The 21,684-nt window shown below is 45.3% G+C and overlaps 1 protein-coding gene across 2 annotated transcripts; it reads left to right on the top strand.

Annotated features, from left to right (window-relative positions):
* Window positions 1–801: 801 nt before the first annotated feature.
* LOC137430323 (interferon-induced protein with tetratricopeptide repeats 5) lies at window positions 802–19,862 on the top strand. 2 transcript variants are annotated; one of them, XM_068121107.2, is made up of 3 exons: window positions 802–914; window positions 6,819–6,901; window positions 15,947–19,862. In XM_068121107.2, the coding sequence occupies exons 2-3, from the start codon at window positions 6,874–6,876 to the stop codon at window positions 17,275–17,277; spliced, it is 1,359 nt and encodes a 452-aa protein (XP_067977208.2). In that variant the 5' UTR covers window positions 802–914; window positions 6,819–6,873; the 3' UTR covers window positions 17,278–19,862. The 2 variants fall into 2 exon arrangements, with proteins under 2 accessions (XP_067977208.2, XP_067977209.2); XM_068121108.2 differs by having other exon boundaries at window positions 802–905.
* Window positions 19,863–21,684: the final 1,822 nt, after the last annotated feature.

Raw genomic sequence — 21,684 nt, forward strand, 5'->3', positions numbered from 1 at the left:
ATTCTTCACCATTGGGAGAAATGGCCAAAAACGATACATAGCAGGATTTCCCAAAAAGTTGTGGACGGATTCAGACGAAATTTGGCAGAGATGTAGTGTATGTGACAAGGACGAAATGATTAGATTTTGGTGAAGATCCGGATTCTGATCCGGCAAGTACAATTTTTTTCATTGTTCTTCACCATTGGGAGATCGGGCGAAAAACGATAGACAGCAGGATATCTCAAAAAGTTGTGGACGGATTCGGACGAAACTTGGTGGAGAGGTTGGGTGTCTGATAAGGAAGAAGTGATTCAATGTTGATGACGTTTCGAATCCGGATCCGAATCAGATAATTTTAAAGTGATTTTTCACCATTGAGTTGTTGGGCTAAAATCGATGTGTAACACGATATCTCAAAAAATTATGGATGGATTTGGACGAAACTTGTTGGACAGGTTGGGTGTCTGCCAATCTGGGCTGGTAATTGTATTGATATGTACCGATAGGGGGCGCCCCGCGTTGTATGGGCTGTTGTGGGGGGGGGGGGGGGGGTGTCTCCTTTGGGTGCTCAGGGCTGTTTGCTGTCTCCTAATAAACCTGATTGGATCTGTCCCTGACCTTGGGGCATCTCCTCAACAAGTATCAGCATTGACGGACTATATTCGTCACACATTTTGTCAGAAGGAAGACATCTTGTTTTTGGGACAAGTAATGTCTTGGAATTAAAATTGCTTTATTGGAGGCAGAAGGAGCTTTCTGTTGGGGAATTCGCTTTTCCGAGAAATGACGTCACAGGATGACGTACGATCGGGAGACACCGATTCGCGGAAGTGAAGGTGTGAACACGTGACGTCACTCTCAGCTCAAGCCTAAAAGAAAGGGTTATTTTAAAAGTCTTTATTGTACGAATATCCTGCACGCAGGTGAGGACGGTACGTTGTTGCTTTTCCAATGATTCGTGTTTATCATAAGCCCCAGCTGCTACCAGGGCAGTCTTTTGGAAAGGATTATGCTGGGTGGTTTGCCATTGCCTTCCTTGACCTTAGCCGGGTCAGATAGTTGTAATTTGTTCATGGTGCCAGTGATAACTCGCCTTGTCTTCGTGAAAGACTCTGTGGGATTATGAACCAGACTTGGTGACGTAATGGTTCTCGCATCCTCTCTGGGTCTGGGATGTCGGCGGTTCAAACCCGGTCCGAGTTCATACCAAACGCTGTAAAAATGACATGTGCTGCTTCCTCGTTTGTTGTTCACTATGTAAAAGGATAGAGCACGGACAAACAACCATAGGTTGGCAATACTAGCGCAGGCTTTGATTTGGCGAATTGGCTTCCACCCTTGTTGAAGTTCCTCGTTGGGAAACTTTGTTTTTATTATTTATTTTATTGTTATTTTTATTATTTAATTTAAAGGCTCTGCCATTTAAATTAACTAGTTCACCCGCTCCGGCTCCGGTTCACCGGCAGTGGCAGGAAAGGTCATTCCTATTTTGGGGTATATAGATTACAGTCGATCTATGGTCGGGTCTCAAGAACATTGAGTGTGTCGTGTGTGTTCATTTACCAAGTTTCTTGTGGCGTTATCGCCAAGTGGTTCAAGCATTCGAGTAAGCACTCCATTCAAAACCGTTAAGGAACGGCTGGCTTGGCAAGCACAAGCTAGCTGCTTGGTAAAGGAGCACAACCCGGGCTTCCTCCCTTTCAGTTTCGTGTTAAACAGAAGGAGCGAGTTTCAAAAGTGCACTTCAAAAAACGCCACGGTAGCGCCAGGAAGGGCCATGTTATTAACCAAACCTTTGTGGGGTATATAGAGTGCAGTAGATCTTCGCTATGTTCTGAAAGTAAAACTTACCTCACTGATGTCGGCATTCCTCCAAATTTCTTACTTTAGTGTTATATGAACAGCAATAGCGACTGTTAAAAAAGCAAATCATACGAGTTTGTGGTTCATAATATTTTTTACCGTTGGGCCGTTGCTCCCACAAAAACGCCATGATAAGCTATTTATAAACGGTGACTCGGCGTTTGTTCAAGGAGGTAAAACCCCTTGGGGAGGTGGGACATTATTTATTACTTGCAAAATCGAAGATTTTTCAAGTACATTCGTCGGTTCCGTTTGTGGTTCTGTCTGTTTGTCTGTCTGTCTGTTTGCCTGTCTGTCTGTTTGTCTGTTTGCCTGTCTGTCTGTTTGTCTGTTTGTCACCAGCCTACAGGTCACGAAAACTGACGAAACTTCACCACGTTGTATAAGTCGTCCCAATTGAGAAGCTGATTGATTTTGAGGTCAAAGGTCAAAGGTCATCTGGGGGTCAAATTTCTAAAATCGCCATTTTAAATCCGATTGATTTGAAAATTGAATTGCATTTGTATATCAAGTCACTAAATTGGGAAACATACTATATTTGAGGTCAAAAGGTCAAAGATCAACTTAAGGTCGAATTTTAAAAATCATCAATTTTCATCTAAAAAGCTGTCAATTCTCAACCGATTGACTTGAAAATTGAACAGCATTTGCATATCGAGTCACTAAATTGGGAAACATACTACTTTGAGGTCAAAAGGTCAAAGGTCAACTCAAGGTCAAATTTTAAAAATCATCAATTTTCATCTATAAAGCCGTCAATTCTCAACCGATTGACTTGAAAATTGAACAGCATTTGCATATCGAGTCACTAAATTGGGAAACATACTACTCTGAGGTCAAAAGATCAAAGGTCAACTCAAGGTCAAATTTTAAAAATCATCAATCTTTATCTGAAAAAACTCAATTTTCATCCGATTGACTTGAAAATTGAACAACATTTGCACATTGAGTCACTGAATAGGGAAACCAACTATTTTTGAGGTCAAACGGTCAAAGGTCAACTCAAGGTCAACCTTCCAAAATCATCATTTTTCATCTGAAAAATCGTCACTTTTCTTCCTATTGACCCGAGCTTTGATCAAGATTGTCAATTTTAATCTTGATAAATGGACCATTTGCTGTATCAATGGAATTTTTTTCTTGGGGGTGAGGGGTGGATTTTGCAAGTATCGTGCTCCGCATGACATCTTCTTGTTTGTTTGTTTGTGAACAAAATATCTCAAAAAGTTGTAGACGGATTCAGACGAAATTTGGAAGAGTTGTAGTGTATGTGACAAGGACGAAATGATTAGATTTTGGTGAAGATCCAGATTCGGATCCAGCTACTAGAATTTTAAAAGTGATTCTTCACCATTGAGAGATAGGGCCAAAAATGATACATAGCAGGATATCTCAAAAAGTTGTGGACGGATTTGGACAAAACTGGTTGGACCTGTTGGGTGTCTGACAAGGACAAATATATTCAATTTTGGTGAAGATCTGAATATGGATTCGGAAATGTGAATTATTTAATTTTTAAGTGATTCTTCACCATTGGGAGAAAGGGCCAAAATCTATACATTGCGGGATATCTCAAAAAGTTATAGATGGATTTGGACGAAACATGTTGGACAGGTTGTGTGTGTGACAAGGAAGAATCTATTCGATTTTGGTGAAGGTCTGAATATGGATTCGGATATGACAATTATTTAATTTTTTTAGTGATTCTTCACCATTGAGTGATTTGGCCATTCAGTCGGAGGTATGCTCTCTACTGAGTGCCGTTCTAGTTATTTAATTTTTTCGACTAATTATTTATTTGATTAGTTTTCAAAAAGTTTCACATTCGGATGAAACACTGATGGTTTAGGTATGCTATTAGCCAATTGTTTAATAAATTAATTATTTTATGATTTTTATTTATTTATTTTAATTCCTCAATAAATCGATTATTGTACACTACTCGCTCCCAATTCCGTCTCCATGTGCTTTAAAGCTTTAAAGGCACAAATAATTCCACATCCTAAATGGGGTTGACGGGGCAAAGTTTTTTTTGGGGGGGCACAAGTCTTTTATGAACTTCAGACAGCAGCCAACTGTAAGTTGGACTTTGAACTGACATTGATTTGAGTATTAATTTGTAATTTGTTCAGGGTGCTGGCGATAGCTCACCTCCCCTTCACAAAGGACACCGTGGGATCTTTAATATCCATCAACCAATACTGAGAAACAGGATACCAGTTTAACGTCCACAGCACACACACTGTTGCCTCAGTTGGGCTCGGAATCTAACCCAGACTAGACAGCTCAAAGACTATTGTACTAATTCTCACTTATATGAATCATCCTGACGTCTATTAGACCATTTCCCCCTCCCCCTTCTCGCAAAGAAATATTGAATGACAATTGAGGGGTGAGGCTAATCTCAGAAGCTCTGTAGTTATCTGGGTTTGTCACAGGATGCGGGGCGGCGATAGTTTTTAAAAAGATTTTGTTACTAGCAAAGGTGCCCAGCATTGCGCTGGGTAACGGGTAACGCTGTGAAAGGTGGGAGTGAAGGGGTTTCGAGGGAGGAATAGGGGATGATCGGAGGGAAATCGAGGTAAGGGGAGGGGTTAGGAGTATTAAGGAGGATGATGTGAGGGTGGGGGAGGGGTGGGGAAAAGGGAGGAGTAGGGGGATGTGAGGGTGAAAGGAGGCAGGGGAGAAGGGAGGGAAAAGGCATGGGAGAGAAAGAAAGAGAGAGAGAGTGGAGGGAGAAAGGAGGGGGGGGGGGGTGGTGGAGAGAGTGAAGCCTCAGCACATGTCGCAATATGGTACACTCCGGGAAGGAGAGGTGGTCCAAGGAGGGGAGTGGGGGAAAGAGAGAGGGTGGTGGAGGTATTGGTGGGGTGGGTGGGGAGGGGGTGGGGTGGGTGGTGGGAATTTGGAGGGAAGGGGAGAGACAGAGAAGGGTCATTTATTTTTACTAACCCATTTTCCACCACCTTGAACTTGCCACGTATGCATTGTTAATCCGACGTGTGTAAACACCATGCGGACGGCACTGCAGGTCTCTCTAGAAATACTGCCCATCCCTTCCCTTAATATGGAGGAGGGATCTTATTCATTGTCTTTTAAAGTTTTATAGTATTTCAAGAGCCATGGCCCGCATCCTCTATATACGCCATGCGCCCAGACATAACAGTGGTGAACAAAGGAGCTTTTTCGTAATGTAGAGCTGAGTTTCTTTGTAATGCTTTCTGAGGTTGAAGAAGAAGAAGAAGAAAGATCAGAAGCAGACTTTCTCCGTAACGTTTTCAGAGTTTGAATAAACTAGGGCATTGCCCGTACGTGGGTGCCCGTTCCTTGCCAAAAAAAAAAAAGAAACGCTACCCGTACGCTCTACCCCGCCCGTACGCCCGTAAACAAAAAAAACAACGCTCTTCGCTTCCGCCCTTCGCTCTGACTGAATTGGGAAAAATAATGCGCATAAGAAAACGAATTACGAACCGTAATGGCGGTCAGCTCGTAACGCGCTCAGCTCCGCTCGTCTCACATCGGCCACGCCTACGCAACAAAGCGTTCTGTGATTGGCTGCCGGAAGTGAAGTCTTCACTGTCCGGAAGTTCGCAAATCGCAGTTACGATGAATCGTTTTAATTTAATCGCAGTTTGAATTCGTTTTAAAACATAGTTTAACGGCAACATAGTTTTCCAACGTGAAATAAATGAATACGCTGTCAAATGTGCCGTCCGAGGCAGAGTCTGATCGCCACGTTCGGCACACGTGATAGCTCGCTGCTCTCTGATTGGTTGAAGCGTTTTTTGGACATAGCTCGGTAAGTACTTCTCCGATTAATTTAAAACCTTGAAAAGGCACATCCTCGGGTCCCCAGCAATATACCTGGCAAGTTAAAAGTATATCGGACCCGTGGTTGTCGAGAAACAGCGGTCACAGACAAACGTACAAACGTACAAACAGAGATTACTGGAATTATAGATAGATAGTTTCTCACTGAATTTAAGAAGATCTGGGGGGTGTATGTTGCCAAAAACGCAGGAAATAATGAACGTTGTTTGTTATGTTGATGTTTTGCCAATCTCATTTTTCTGAGTAGCTGAGTTTCTACATCATGCTTTGAAGCAGAAGAAGAAGACGTGCTAATGCTTTCTTCACACTGTTTCTCCGTATTCTGTTTGTTCACAATCACAATAATGAAATTATGACAAATGATATTAAAGTTGAAGCATTTTAAAACTTGAAAAAACACCCAATCTCACAGATGTGTGAATTAAGACGACAGTACAGCATTGCTTACATAAATACACCTGGTTATAAGAATCTCTAATGTTGATAACGTTTTTACATTTCACTCAAGATTTCAATACTTATTTAGTCAACAGGATCCAATCCTCAAATCTGAATTCAGATTTTGATTACATGCTATAATTAGTCCGCAAGAGGTCATCGTGATTGCAAGGCAAGACATGTTTCAATAGACCGAAACAAAATGGCGGCTTAATAACCCAGCGATGTGACGGTGGGCTGCCCAAGATGGCAGCAGATGCGTTATCTGGCAACGCTGGGCACCTTTGCTCGTAAAAAATCCCTGAGTTCCACTTTAGAATAGGAGATAATTTTGACTATTGTCATGATTGAAGGTGTGGGGGTAGGAAGCGGGGTTCTGCATTATCGAGCATGCTATATTTTACTATAAAGGATGACGTAAAGCCGGCTATCCCATTTGCATATCATTTGTGGATGGTAAAGGTTCCCTTGTATTTCTCAGGGTGCATTTTTTGTTGGGTTTTTATTTATGCCCGGGTCTGTTTTAAATAATATCCTTTGTACATAATTACATATTTAAAAAACTTGGCCTTATCACAGTTATTTCCTTCTCCATTTTAAAATGTAATCCATTGTGATCTTTTTTTATGCACGAATACACACTACATGTTTGTTTATCCATATTTCCTTACCTGTGATGGCTTTTTATTTTCCCATAAATTCAGGGGTACAAACGTTTTCCAATCACACCCGGAATTGGATCTTCTGGAGAGCACAACCATGGCAGCAGCAAAATGCTCAGATAATGGTAGGTTAATGAAGAGACTTGCTTAAAATCTCATTTCATGTCTATTGCCAAGTCTGTAACTTCACAAAATGTCATCTTTATGCCCAATATAATTTGGGAAAACTATATGAGGTTTTCGTGATTGAGTTTGGAAAGAGAAATTATTTTGAGGGGACAGTTAAGGATGATGAGGATTGTAAGAGGTGAAAAAGTTTTGCTTGACTGTGTTACGGCCTGAAGCACACCAAGCCAAGCCTTCAATCACACTGTCTTTATTTATGGATTATCACACGAAAATCTCTTCCGACACATAAAACCAAGAAGGGAGAAAAGAGGGAAAAATCCGAATAGGCCAGTCCAAGAGTAGGCAGGTCCAAGAGTAGGCCAGCCCAAGAGTAGGCAGGTCCAAGAGTAGGCAGGTCCAAGAGTAGACCGGTCCAAGAGTAGGCAGGTCCAAGAGTAGGCAGGTCCAAGAGTAGGCAGGTCCAAGAGTAGGCAGGTCCAAGAGTAGGCAGGTCCAAGAGTAGGCAGGTCCAAGAGTAGGCAGGTCCAAGAGTAGGCAGGTCCAAGAGTAGCCAGGTCCAAGAGTAGGCAGGGGAGTTTGATTGGTAGCCGTACACAATAAGGTCCTGATCGAGTTCAATGCCATGGGTAGCGACCAAGCCCATTTGTCTAGGCCTCGGCCGAGGGACTTAAGACTCAGAGTAACGGCTCTCCATATAATGCAATTAAAGCGTTCGACCTGTCCATTCGCCTGCGGCCTATACGGAGTAGTATAGCTAGAAGCGACATTATGCTGGAGTAAGAAGTTCCTCACATCCTGGGACAGGCACACCGCGCCTCGATCGGTATGCACATAGGCCGGATTCCCAAACATAGAAAACAAGTTCTGCAGGCACCGGATAACCATGGCGGCTGTCATATCTACGCACAGGAAAGCAAAAGGGAATCTAGAGAACTCGTCAACGATCGTGAGTAGATAACGAGAATTACTCGAAGCTGGTGACGCCGGCAGTGGTCCTTTGAAATCCATCACCAATCTCTCCCTCGGCCTAGTGGCTCAGACCAGCGTACCCATAGGAGGGTTGTAGAAACGCGGTTTGAGTTCAGCACATACAGAACAAGTTCGACAGAGCTGACAAATATCCTCAACAGAGTAGGGCAAGTTACGACTGCGCACAAAATGAGTGAAACGCGTCACACCGGGATGGCACAAGGTGTCATGCAAAACGCGCAGGTCCTCAAAAGAGGCGAGGCTCACACACATCGCCGGCCGCGATAAAGCGTCGGCAACCAGGTTATCCCGCCCAGGGCGATATTTGATTGTGCAGCAGAAATCGGTGAGCTCGATCCGCCAGCGAGTTATTTTTTCATTCTTAATGCATTGAGTTTGCTGGGTGTCGTACATAAAAGCAACGCTCTGTTGGTCCGTGATAATTTGGAAACATCGTCCGAGCAAATAGGGACGGCAACGCCTGCTCGACTCGACGATGGCATACGCCTCCTTTTCGACAGATGAATGTCTCCGTTCAGCGGAGGAGAGAGCCCGTGAAAAGAAGGCCACAGGGCGCACCCTCCCCCCCCCCCCCCCCCCCCTTGAGAGAGTGTTGCAGCTATCGCATGATCCGACGCATCGCTTTCCAAAACAAAGGACTTATTTTCGTCAATCGTCGCCACAGCGGCGCCAGCGATGTCAGACTTAAGGCCATGAAAAGCGGCCATGGCAGCGAGACTCATGGGGAACGCATCGCAATCCACAAGTGGGCGGAGCTTCATGGAGAAATTTTGAACCCACTTGGAATAATGAGCAAACAGCCCGAGAGCACGCTTCAACAAAGCACGATCGCAGGGCGGGGCCATGTCGAGCAAGGGTCGCAGATGCTCCTTATCCGGAGCGACAGAGCCATGGGTCACGGTGTACCCCAGGAGATCTATCGTGCGAGCAGAGTAGCGACATTTAGCCTCATTCATAGTCAAGCGATACCTGTGCGCGACCTCGAGGAAGCGCTTCAGATTAGCATCATGATGTTCCTGGTCATACCCGCAAACCGTGAGATTATCCAGATAAACGAAGACATCGGTCAAGTTATCCTTAGCGATGAGGTCGTCCATAGCCCTCTGAAAACACGCGACCCCGTTCGTGAGCCCGAAAGGTAGCCGGGTGAACTGGTACAACCTCTGACCTGATTCAAACGCCATATAGATGCGATCTGCCGTGGAGATGGGGATCTGATGATACGCACTACGTAGATCGAGAGTGCTATAGACCGAATACTGTGCCACCTGTCGAACCAGGGAGTCCATTCCCGGGAGTGGGTAGGCGTCCAACTGGGTAAACCGATTAATCGTCTGCGAATAGTTGATTACCATGCGTTTGCGATGCGATTCGCTTCGTACCACCAGAACTTGGGCCCGCCATGGCGACCGACTAGGTTCTATGATACCTTCCTTTAGTAGCTGCGCCGTCTCTTCCGCAATGAATTGCGTGTCAGCTCGTGAGTAGCATCGCAATTTAACCGCGACAGGTGTACAGTCCGTGGTCCTATTGGGGAACAGCGACGGTGGCTCAATTTCCATCCCTGCAAGAGCACACACAGCAAGAGTATCAGTACCACCAAATTCCATTTCCAAGCGTCCATGTCGCTTGAGAAAATCATGTCCTAACAAAACTTCTGCACATAATGCTGGTAAGACCATTAAATGCACATCCGGAAACATTCGACCCTTAATTACAAGCTTCACTCGACATTCCCCTTTTGTGCTAAGCCATAGCCCCTGAGAGGCCATAAAGATTCTGTGTCTTGTCCCAAGAATCGGCCATCCATGTTTCTGCACAAGCCGAAGATCCACATAACTATCTGTGGATCCTGTGTCGATTAAAGCATTTGCAAAAATTCCTTCAATCATGAGTGGGATAATAGCACGAGACAGGCCAGGTGGCCCTGTAGTTATCGAATCGTCGAGGGGAGGCGCCTGAACCCCGCGTGTGGATCCGACGCCAGCTAATGTCTTTCGTGCCGTTGAATTCGCTTGTAGGCCAGTCATGTCGCCGCCAAAGGGCGCTCGTGCCACGCGCGACGTTTCGAAGCCAGCGTTCACCGATCGGGTGGCCGATCCCGGAAGTTGGCAGGGTGTCGGATGAATTCCTTTCAAACACGGTCGTGCCGCGTACTGAAGTGATGCGACACTTCTTTAGTCGGCGCGACGAGTCTCATCAAGGTCGAGCTCTCAGCTCGGGGCCCTCAGAGAGGGGCGATCCCAATCAAGGTCCGGCGAAGCGCGCCGTTCGCCTTTCGTACCGCGGGCTCGGAGATAAGCACAATCATCGTCGAGCTCGCTCGCTTGCCTCGTGACGCTCGGCAAACTTTTGCAAAATGTCCCGTCTTTGCACACAAATGACACTTCGCCTCCTTAGCCGGGCAAACTGACCTGGGATGATTCCGGTTCCCGCAGAAATAGCACTTAGCGTTACTTCCTGGCTTGGGTCCTGCTGCAGCAGCCACCGTCAAGCCCGGATCGGGATCCTCGAGAGTATCCGTTGTCCCCAATTCCGGCGGAGGTGCCAAGGCGGCATCCTCGATCTCAGCGGTAGCTCTCTGGTCGGGTTTGTCGAGATATCCCCGCAGTGACGTATGGGCGTTCATACGCGTTGGATTGTTCCCGTGCTTCGGTGCACACGTGAGATAACCGAAGTGCTTCGGCTAGGGTTGTCGGGTTCTTCAAGTAATCTTTGTCTGACGACCGACGACCTTAGACCTGAGACGAAAGCATCGCGGACAAGGTCATCGCAGACTTGTTCGTGGGTGCGTACCACATGGGTACTTTCCTTCTGTAGTCGTCGGAGGTCTTGGGCAAATTGATCTACAGTCTCCGTGGGCTGTTGTCGGCGAGACGCAAGCAAATGTCGGGAGTAGACCACGCTTCGTTTTTTTTATGTAGATACGCTTCAGCTCAGCCACAGCAGCTTCGTACGTCTCACATTGTTCAATGGTCATATACACCGTATGGTGCACCTTAGATTGCAGCACAGCGAGCTTCGTTTCAGCGGTGACTGCCTCCTGGGCATTGAACTGATTATTCAAGATTTTCAGCCAATGTGTCAGTTGGGTGGCCGCGTCCATCGCCTGGGGATCTGCACCGAAGACAGGAACTTGGATCATCTTATGAGCCATGTCGTACTCGTTCGGGTCTTGTACTCGTTCGGGACGAAGAGAGGAATCTGAATAAATTGTTGTAAGAAATCAAGATCCACAACATTGTCCTAATGGTAGGTTTAATTCAGATTCGATCTCTGGCAATGCCTGTAAGAAATAATCAAGCCGTGTATCAGGATTAGAAATCATGGAGGTGTCAAGCAATAATTAGCAATCAATGCAAGCAAGCCTGGAACATCTAGATATACACACCATTTTTGTATACACTGTCACACAGACTAAATGTCACAGGAATGATTCAGAGCGATGTTCGTCCGAGTTCTTATAGAAGCCTCTCAGTGGTTGGAGAAAGCATAAAACCTGGGTTCAACTTAGATACATTTTCATTACAACAGGTATCATATAATCCATATCCCGGACGAGCCCCCAATTTGTTACGGCCTGAAGCACACCAAGCCAAGCCTGCAATCACACTGTCTTTATTTATGGATTATCACACGAAAATCTCTTCCTACACATAAAACCAAGAAGGGAGAAAAGAGGGAAAAACCCAAATCGGCCAGTCCAAGAGTAGGCAGGTCCAAGAGTAGACCAGTCCAAGAGTAGGCAGGTCCAAGAGTAGGCAGGTCCAAGAGTAGGCAGGTCCAAGAGTAGGCAGATCCAAGAGTAGGCAGGTCCAAGAGTAGGCAGGTCCAAGAGTAGGCAGGTCCAAGAGTAGGCCGGTCCAAGAGTAGGCCGGTCCAAGAGTAGGCCGGTCCAAGAGTAGGCCGGTCCAAGAGTAGGCCGCTCCAAGAGTAGGCCGGTCCAAGAGTAGGCAGGTCCAAGAGTAGGCAGGTCCAAGAGTAGGCAGGTCCAAGAGTAGGCAGGTCCAAGAGTAGGCAGGTCCAAGAGTAGGCAGGTCCAAGATTAGGCAGGTCCAAGAGTAGGCAGGTCCACCGCACACCGTTGGCGAGACACTCATCAAATCGGCCGCGTTGAAGATGGCCAACATCATGCTGGGAAAAGCTGCTGAAAACAAGTTGTCTCTTGTTCCACTCTCAAATGACACCATCAGATGCAGAATCGACGACATGAGCGATGACATCCTCACCCAGATAGTTGCAGATTTAGTCGCGAGCCTGACGAAATTCAGCCTTCAACTCGATGAGACCACCAACACCACCAACACCAACAACAACAACAACAACATGTATTTTAAGGCCATTTTCCCTACGAGAGCGGGGGTTAGCCTTGCGGTCCCCATGACAATCTTCTCCATCTTGCCCTATTTTCTGCATCTCTCCTTGTTAACCCCCTTGTCCGCATTTCTTCTTCCACCATCTTTAGCCAAGTCTTTCACGGTCTTCCCCATCCTCTACTTCCTTCTACATTCATTTCCATCACTCTTCTCAACCAGTCACTTTCATCCTTCCTCAACACATGACCAAACCATCTCAACCTGTTCCTCTTCACAGCATCAATCACAGGCTCTATTCCCATCATTTTTCGCAATTCATCATTTGTCTTCCTCTCTCTCAACGATACTCCGCACATCCACCGAACCATTCGCATTTCCACCCTTTCCAGCATTCGTTGCTGCTCTACGTTCATTACCCATGTCTCGCTCACATAAATCATAACACTTCTCACACATGCAGCATACACCTTTCCCTTCAGCTTCAACGACACTCCCCTCCTCATCAGCACGCCACTCAGTTCCCGAAACTTCTTCCATGCACATCTCACTCTAGCAAACGTTGCCGAGTCTGATCCACCTTCTCCATTCAGCATGTCTCCAAGGTAGCAAAATGTTTTCACATTTTCCAGCTTCACACCGTCTCCAAGATCCAACTCAACATTTCCTCCATCTGCAGCTCCCTCTGTGCACACCTTACATTTGAATGTAGCTGCCACACTGGTTAATGACCCTCTCAGACCACTACATATTTGATGAACCCACTCAGCGCACATTGTACATTGAATGGAGTTCACTCCGACACGACGACTCTGACAAGACCACCGACGTTTCGAATTTGAGCCAGCTCATCTTATTTGTGCGTTATGTCAAAGGAGACGAGATCAAGGAAGACTTTCTGTTCTGCAAGCCTCTCACTACAACGATGAAGGCAGCTGACGTGAAGAAGCTTGTGGACGACTTCTTCAGAAGCAACTGCCTCTCGTGGAACATGGTGTCTGCAGTTTGCTTGGACGGAGCTCCAGCCATGCTGGGATGCAACTCCTGTTTTGGAGTGCTGGTGAAGGCCGATGCACCACACATCATCGTCACGCACTGCGTCCTGCACAGACACGCGCTGGCATCAAAAACCCTGCCTCCAAAACTGGCCAATGTTTTGAAAATCGTCGTTGAAACTGTGAATTACGTGCGAAGCCGTGCTCTGAATCATCGCATCTTCATAGAGCTGTGCAATGAAATCGGCTCTGAATTCGAAGTCCTTCTCTACCACTCTAACGTTCGATGGTTATCACGAGGGAAGGTAGTGAGCCGTGTTTTTGCCTTGCGTGTAGAATTAGCCCTGTTTTTGCGAGAACACCAGCATTGCCATGCAACGCACATCCAAGAGTCAGAGTTCATCCTCGACTTGGTGTACTTGGCTGACATCTTCGACGCACTCAATCATCTCAATTGCCAGATGCAGGGCGGTGGAGTGAATGTCATCGAATCTGAAGAAAGGCTGAGTGTTTTCCGAAAGAAGTTACCGTTGCGGAGGCGGCGAACAGAGAACGACAACTTCGCAAACTTTTCGCTACTGGACGAGTGCGTGCGCGGGATCGAAGATGAGTCTGAAGTTGGAGGCACTGCTGTACCGGGGGAGCTGAAGCAAGCAATTGCCACGCACTTGGATGAGCTGGGAAAGTCATTCGACAGCTACTTCCCCGACCAAGAGCATTACCCAGCATGGGTGCGGCAGCCGTTTACTTTCGACGTTGCAATGGCAGATGTCAACGACCAATACCTCGACGACCTCATCGAACTTCAGCAGAGCCAGACTCAACAACAACTCTTCGGCACAACAACGCTCTCAACGTCTTGGTGCCGCCAAATGGAAGGGCATCCTCACATCGCTAAAATGGCCCTTACCTTGAGATCCTCACGCCGTTCGTTATAACGTATCTCTGCGAGCATGCGTTTTCGAAACTGGTGGACATTAAAACAAAGAAAAGGAGCAGGCTTGCATGTGTAAATGATTTGAGGGTGGCCCTTGCCAAAACAAAACCACGCATTTCCCAGATCGCCTCCTGAAACGAAGAACAGAAAACACATTAAGATGCAATTCTTCTTAATTTTCTGGTCAAATTTGAGAGGTTCCGTGAGTGTTCGGTGGGTTTCGTTAGGGTTCGGCGCCTTTAAAAAGGCCAAGAACCACTGCCTTAGAAGGCAAGGTCAATGTCAATCACTACTTCATGGTACTGAGTGATCATCTTCACCCCATGTTGCAGCATTTCTTTCCTGCCAGAAGGGGACTCTTACAGGATGACAATGTTCCCAGAGAACACGTTTGGTCACCCAATGGTTTGATGAGCATGACAATGATGTTATCCATCTGGTCTTCTCAGTCACCAGATCCGAACCCAATCAGGCATTGAGGGGATATCCTGCAACGATGCCTAAGACAGCTTTTTTCACATCCATCAAACAGGTGTGAGTTCATTGACTTTGTCATTGAAGAATCGTGTCACATCCCTCCTGCAGGATTCCAGAAGCTGGTGGACTCTATGCCACGGTGCATCCAGGCCGTGCTGGCCACATTTGGTGGCACAACACCCAATTGAGTGACTTTACATTGGTGTTTCCATATTTTTTTGTCCACTCCCTGTATATCATGTTTTGGATTTGAGCCTGGATTGTGAGCATCATGAATTGGTTCAGAAGAAAACACTACATGAACCAACCATTTGTTTACGCTTTGCGCAAATCAGGGTAAGCAATTGGTTCACTCTGTCTGTCTGTCTTTCCTTCTACAGATATCAGCCTATGATCGAGGAGCTACTTGATATCACGGTCCGACAGATCGAGGAGCTACAGAGATGAGACGGAAAGGGCCGGTCTATGATGACCGATCGACACTCTGACCATGACCGCACTGTTCTGACGACGAAGAGGAGAGGAGAGGAGAGGAGAGAAGAGAGAGGAGAGAGAAGAGAGGAGCAAAAAGGAGACAAGAGGAGAGGAAAGAGAGAGAGGAGAGAGAAGAGATGAGCAGAAGGGAGAAGAGACAGAGACAAGAGTGAAAGGGCTGGCCTATGGGGACCAATCGGCTCTCTGACCGTACCTGGGCAGCAGGGAAGAATGGGGAAGATTTGGCCCCTGACTTGTGTTGGTCGGTACAACTACCGCAAAGAGGCATCCCCAATAGTTGTTCCAATTTAACATGTTCAAAAAGGTGGTGTAAAAGACGGTGCATCAACGGCGGTAATACTCTGAATAAAGTTATTGTTTTTTTTTTTTTTGCAGTCTTTGAAACTTTTTGAACAATATAGAACACAAATCGCTTTTTGGCACATCCCAACACCTTCAATTTAGCAGTACTTGGACAAAAGAATATGCAATGTTACACTAACTCACCCAATAAAATTTGCATCTCACATCTTTCAACATTAGAGAATATCGAGATTCAGACAAAAATTGTGGCTTGTGGGAAATATAGATTGCACTCGGAAACGCAAAGCAAGAGTTGAAAAGACCCTTCCCATGTCCTTTTTCTCAATATTGCACAGGGAAAGTTGTTCGATTAACTTTCAATTAAAAAAAAAAGTTATACATGTGAATGCCCAATGCAAACTAAAGTCTGGAATGTTGCTCAAAAAAAAATTAACAAATAAAAGAAGCGAGTGGAATATTGCAGAGCTGTGATTATGAAGTTTAATAATGTCCAAAAAGTTGACTTGCTTCTTATTGTTACGTGAATTGCAGGTGGTGATGAATCTCGGCCTGACTTGGAAAAGCTGCTGTTATCATTGGAATGCCATTTCACTTGGGGCTTGGATAAATTTGTGAAAGAGGTTGCTGGCATTGTGAATAAGGTTGAGTTTCACCTCCAGAACAATCCTGGAAGTTGGCAAGTGGGTGGAAGAAATTTTCTGGCATTCATAAATGAAGTAAAGAACAAGGATAGTACCCAGGCATTCAAAAATCTTGAAGATGCTCTCAGGAATGCGAAGAAAGAACATGGGCATGATCATGAGCGTTACTCTGTGGTCACTTATGCTAACTTTGCTTGGCTATACTACAGGCAAGATGACCATGACAAAGCTAAAAGCTATGCGCGTCGGGTGAGTGATGTTTCTGACAAAGTTGGCGGGACAAGCAGCACGGTGGCACCAGAGGTGTTGGCGGAAAAGGGTTGGAGTTTGTCCAAGTGTCAGGGGGACGCGTACCCAGCAGCTATAGAGAGCTTTCGCATTGCACTACAGGGTGACAAAGATAACGTTGACTGGATGTTAGGCTATGCCATTGTGATGTCACGGTACGAGTGGATACATGAAAAGACAAGGTGCCAAAAAATGGAAGTTCTTGAGGGGGAAAAACTTTTAAAAAATGTTCTGGATCTGGACCCTCAAAACACCATTGCAATGGTCCTATTAGGGCTGCGCTTACAAGCAAAACACCAAGATAATGAGGCGTATCGTTGTATTGGTAAGGCAATGGAAAAATCTCCTGGGCATCCAACAGTACTGAAGTATGCGGGCATGTTTTTCAGAAGACAAAGAACACCAGAGAGCCTGGACGCATCCTTAAATATCCTGCAAAATGCTTTAAGGTTAGCCCCAACTTCTTCTGCCATAGAACATAACATTGGGATGATCTACTTTGAGAAGTACAAGTTGATGAAAAGAAGTGCACCTCGTCGTTGCCGAACTTTCGACTCCAGTGGGTTAGATCTGATGCTCTCCAAGGCTATTGGGGCTTTTAAAAAGGGGATTTCACACGATGAAAAAAATTTTCCCTGCCAATTGGATCTAGCGAGTGCCTTCTGGGAAAGGAAGAGTGATCACAACTCTGCAAGGAACCTGTATGAACAACTGCTTCGAGACAAGTCACTCCAACCAGAAGTGAAACAACAAACTCATCTCTTCTTTGGAAGGTTTCTGATGTGGAAACTGAAATTAAAGGAGGCGGCCAAGCAGCAATTTCAGGCAGGAATGGACATCCCTGAAAACACTAAAAACAGGAAAACTTGTGAAGATCATCTTCATGAAATAACACAGGATATGCTTCAGAGAAGTTCACTGTTTGACCTTTAAAAAAACCTTTTTCAAATCTTCGTGGTTGCAGTGGTCGTTGTGTTCGGGGAAAATTTTGATTTCGCACCAAACTAGATACCCATTATTAATATTAAGCCCTTGCCACCCCACTCCCCCCCCCCCCCCCCCAAATTGAGAAGTCAAACTACGCCTATGCATTGCTGTGCTCTCAAGATCATAGATATCCCTTGTTGAAACTGATGCGTATTACTAATAGAAGCCCAGCCCTCATCTCCACTTTTCTTTCCTCAAGCGGAGCTTCAGAAACTGGCTGCTCAACCTCTCCAAACAAACTTTATTTGCTGTGGACATACAACTGCTGCTCGTTGTGACTACCAGTGCTGAACATTCTCCAAGCTGCACTTATGATCTGTTAATTATTCAGAGAATCAAGCATGGCTATCTGTATCTATCTGGCAGTGAGATCTCTTGAGGAATCCAGTCTTTCACTCATGATTGATTATTTTTTCAGGATTGAACATCATTGGAGAGCAAGGTTGATCTGACAGTGGGACAATCATCAAGAGAATGAATGAACAGGATAACAGGAAAGGGAGGGGAGTTCACACTAAAATTTGGAAATAAGATGGTTGAGTTAGGAAAGGTTAATAGAGGTAATAAAGATCATGCGATATAATTGCAGATGAGAAGAGAAGGAAATGCACTGCTTGCTTGAAGCACTGCATGGAAGAGTGAGATAGAACAGCCTCTATAAGGTGGTTCCATAGACACGGCAAGTGATGAATAATAGAGATGAGAAGTGCAGTCCGCGTAAATTTTCGGAGCTGATGCTGCCATAGTAGAAGGAAAGACTGAATAAGGCAGATAGATCGGGAGCAAGAACACAACAACAACACAACATGCATTTTAAGGCCATTTTCCCTGCTAGAGCGGGGGTTGGCCTTGCGGTCCCCATGACGACCTTCTCCATTTTGCCCTATTTTCTGCATCTCTCCTTGTTAACCCCCTTTCCCGCATTTCTTCTTCCACCATCTTTAGCCTGGTCTTTCTCGGTCTTCCCTGTCCTCTACTTCCTTCTACATTCATTTCCATAACTCTTCTCAACCAGTCACTTTCATCCTTCCTCAACACATGACCAAACCATCTCAACCTGTTCCTCTTCACAGCATCAATCACAGGCTCTATTCCCATCATCTTTCACAATTCAACATTTGTCTTCCTCTCTCTCAACGATACTCCGCACAACCACCGAACCATTCGCATTTCCACCCGTTCCAGCCTTTGTTGCTGCTCTACGTTCATTACCCATGCCTCGCTCCCATAAATCATAACACTTCTCACACATGCAGCATACACCTTTCCCTTCAGCTTCAACGACACTCCCCTCCTCATCAGCACGCCACTCAGTTCCCGAAACTTCTTCCATGCACATCTCACTCGAGCAAGCGTTGCCGAGTCTGATCCACCTTCTCCATTCAGCATGTCTCCGAGGTAGCAAAATGTTTTCACGCCTTCCAGCTTCACGCCATCTCCAAGATCCAACTCAACATTTCCTCCATCTGCAGCTCCCTCTATGCACACCTTACATTTGAATGTAGCTGCCACACTGGTTAATGACCCTCTCAGACCACTACATTTTTCATGAACCCACTCAGCGCACATTGTACATTGAATGGAGTTCACTCCGACACCCTTCCTGCACACAGCACATGGCCACTTCCCAGTTCTTTCCACCTCACCACATGCTTTACCACTTGCCATCACCTTCATCTTTCTGATATTCACCTTCAGACCTTTTGTCTCCATACATTCCTTCCACTTGTTCATCTTTTCCTTCAGTCCAACCATACTTTCCACAATCAACACCAGATCATCTGCATACAACAACTCCCACGGTAAACCCTCCTTTACATTCTGAGCACTTCTTCCATGCACATCTCACTCGAGCAACCGTTGCCGAGTCTGATCCACCTTCTCCATTCAGCATGTCTCCGAGGCTCTCGTCAATCAACATATATTGTTTTAGTCATGTTTAATCTGTGGCTTTTTATTCCTCTTATTTACTCGTGCTCAAGTTTTTCTTGTATAAGTTGTATACAATTGTTAAAAAAGAAAACTGTCTTGTCTTACTCTTAGTGTTTGTCTTGTCTTTTTGGTCTTATCACACCTTGATTCCAATTGTTGTTTGTTATTAAACGCATTTCCAATTTGCTAGTTCTGATTGGTCAAGGTTGGACAGAACTTTCTCTGTCTTCCTGATTGTTTTCTGTTTACCCTAATGCTTGCAGCAATAATCATGATTGTTTTCATTATATCAATCAGCTTGTCATGTTTAATGATGTCAAAAGCTTTTCGGCAATCTTTGTAAAACAGATTTTAATTTTACAATTTATTTTGTATCGTCCTGGGAGTTAAACTACGGTCCATTGTCCTCCTTCCATTTTGAAACCCCAGTTGTCTTTCATCCAGAATTATTTCTGCAATTTGTTTGATTCTGTATTTGATAGCTGCAGTATAGGGCCGCAGAAGTATATGATATTCGCCTGATCATTCGATATTCCCTGCAATTCTTTGCTTTTTTTGCCTTTTGAAATGGAATAAAAATGGATTTTAAAAAACTTAAATGAGAGTTGTGCTTTGTGTTTGTGTCTACACATCTATGAATGTGTGTATGTAGATGTGAGCATGATGAAGCAATACTGTACGATACATGAAGCCCATTCTTCTGGACAAAACCGTTCAATCTCAGTGAAGTTTCATGGGGAGCATTGATGGACTGAAATATTCAAGTCATGCCACAGATTTTTTTTATTGTATTCAGGTCGGGGCTCTGACTGGGCCACTCAAGGACATTCATCTTTTTGTTCCTTAGCCACTCCAGTGTAGCTTTGGCTGTGTGCTTCGGGTTGTTGTCATGCTGAAAGGCGAACTCCCGTCCCACTTTCCGCTTTCTTGCAGAGGGCAACAGGTTTCGTATTGGATTTTTCTGTGTTTTGCTCCATCCATTTTCCCTTCTATTCTGACGGGTGCTTCCCCATTCCCTGCTGATGAACCATTCCCATAATATGATGCTGCCACCACCATGATTCGCAGTAGGGATGGTGTTCTTTGGGTGGTGTGCTGTGTTGTTTGTGCCAAATGTAACATCAAAGAGTTCCATCGTGGTTTCGTCAGACCACAAAACTTTTTGCCACATGGCTTCAGAATCTCCAGAGTGGTTTTTTGCATACCTCAAATGTGACTAAAAGTGGGCTTCCTTCATACCAGACTTATAACACAGACAAATGGGGAATAAACTAGAAAATAAAAATATGTGGTTTATTGTGCACTTAGCTCTGATAGCTCGGGGGAGCCTGATCTACACATAATAGCCCATAATGTGAAAGTGGAATTTTATTTTTAGAAATGGTTACAAATTAATTAAAAATTAAAAGCTGAAATGTCTTGAGTCAATAAGTATTCAACACCTTTGCTATGACACTCCAAATTGTGCTCAAGTGCATCCAATTTCCTTTGATCATCCTTGAGATGTCTCTACAACTTCATCGGCGTCCACCTGTGGCCAATTCATTTGATTGGACATGATTTAGAAAGAAACAGACCTTTCTATATAAGGTCCCACAGTTGACAGTGAATGTCAGAGCAGAAACTCTACCATGATGTCCAAGGAACTGTCCGTAGAATTCCGAGACAGAATTCTGAGGAGGCGTAGATCTGATACAACAACAACAACAACAACAACAGGCATTTCAAAGCCATTTTCCCTGCTAGAGCGGGGGTTAGCCTTGCGGGCCCTATGACAATCTTCTCCATTTTGCCCTATTTTCTACATCTCCCCTTGTTAACCCCCTTGCTCACATTTCTTCTTCCACCACCTTCAGCCAAGTCTTTCTCAGTCTTCCTTGTCCTCTACTTCCCTCTACATTTCATTGTCCTTCTACATTCCCGGAGGAACCTTTCACTGTTGCACATCCCCATTTGCTGAGTTACTGAAATGAACCGCCAGACGTGCAAGACATCTTGGTAAAAGTCAGGGAGCAGCGAAACATCGACATGTTGCAGCTCCATGAAAAAGAGTTCACCATTGTAGCCTAGCATGCCGGTTGTTTTAATATGCAGTTTGCAGTAGATTTCCAGGGCAAGGCCTCCAGAAATATAAAACGACGAGCTGTAGAGACTCGGAAGGCTATCACCGGACAAAGAATGTCCACAAGTCCATGACCCCCTTCCGCCAGTGGAAGGCAAACCCGCCAGAGACCCCCTTCCGCCACAAAAGGGATAAATGTTCGTACGAGGTTCAAGGCGAGAATGCGCAAGAGGGAATCGCGACCGTTCGCTATTGTCTTTGGTACGACAAGGCACATGAGAGCGATAAATGTCGGTCAGAGCGAGAAGCCAAGGAGAAGAGAAGAAAATGTCCGCTCAGAGCGAAAAGCCAAGGAGAAG

This window comes from Myxine glutinosa, chromosome 6 (genome assembly GCF_964187855.1).
Source record: "Myxine glutinosa chromosome 6, kmMyxGlut1.1, whole genome shotgun sequence".
NCBI lineage: Eukaryota > Metazoa > Chordata > Myxini > Myxiniformes > Myxinidae > Myxine > Myxine glutinosa.

Coding starts and splice junctions, on each gene's coding strand:
- LOC137430323 (XM_068121107.2), top strand. CDS start 6,874: ATGGCAGCAGCAAAATGCTCAGATAATG. Junction 6,902..15,946: donor AGCAAAATGCTCAGATAATG/GTAGGTTAATGA, acceptor CGTGAATTGCAG/GTGGTGATGAATCTCGGCCT.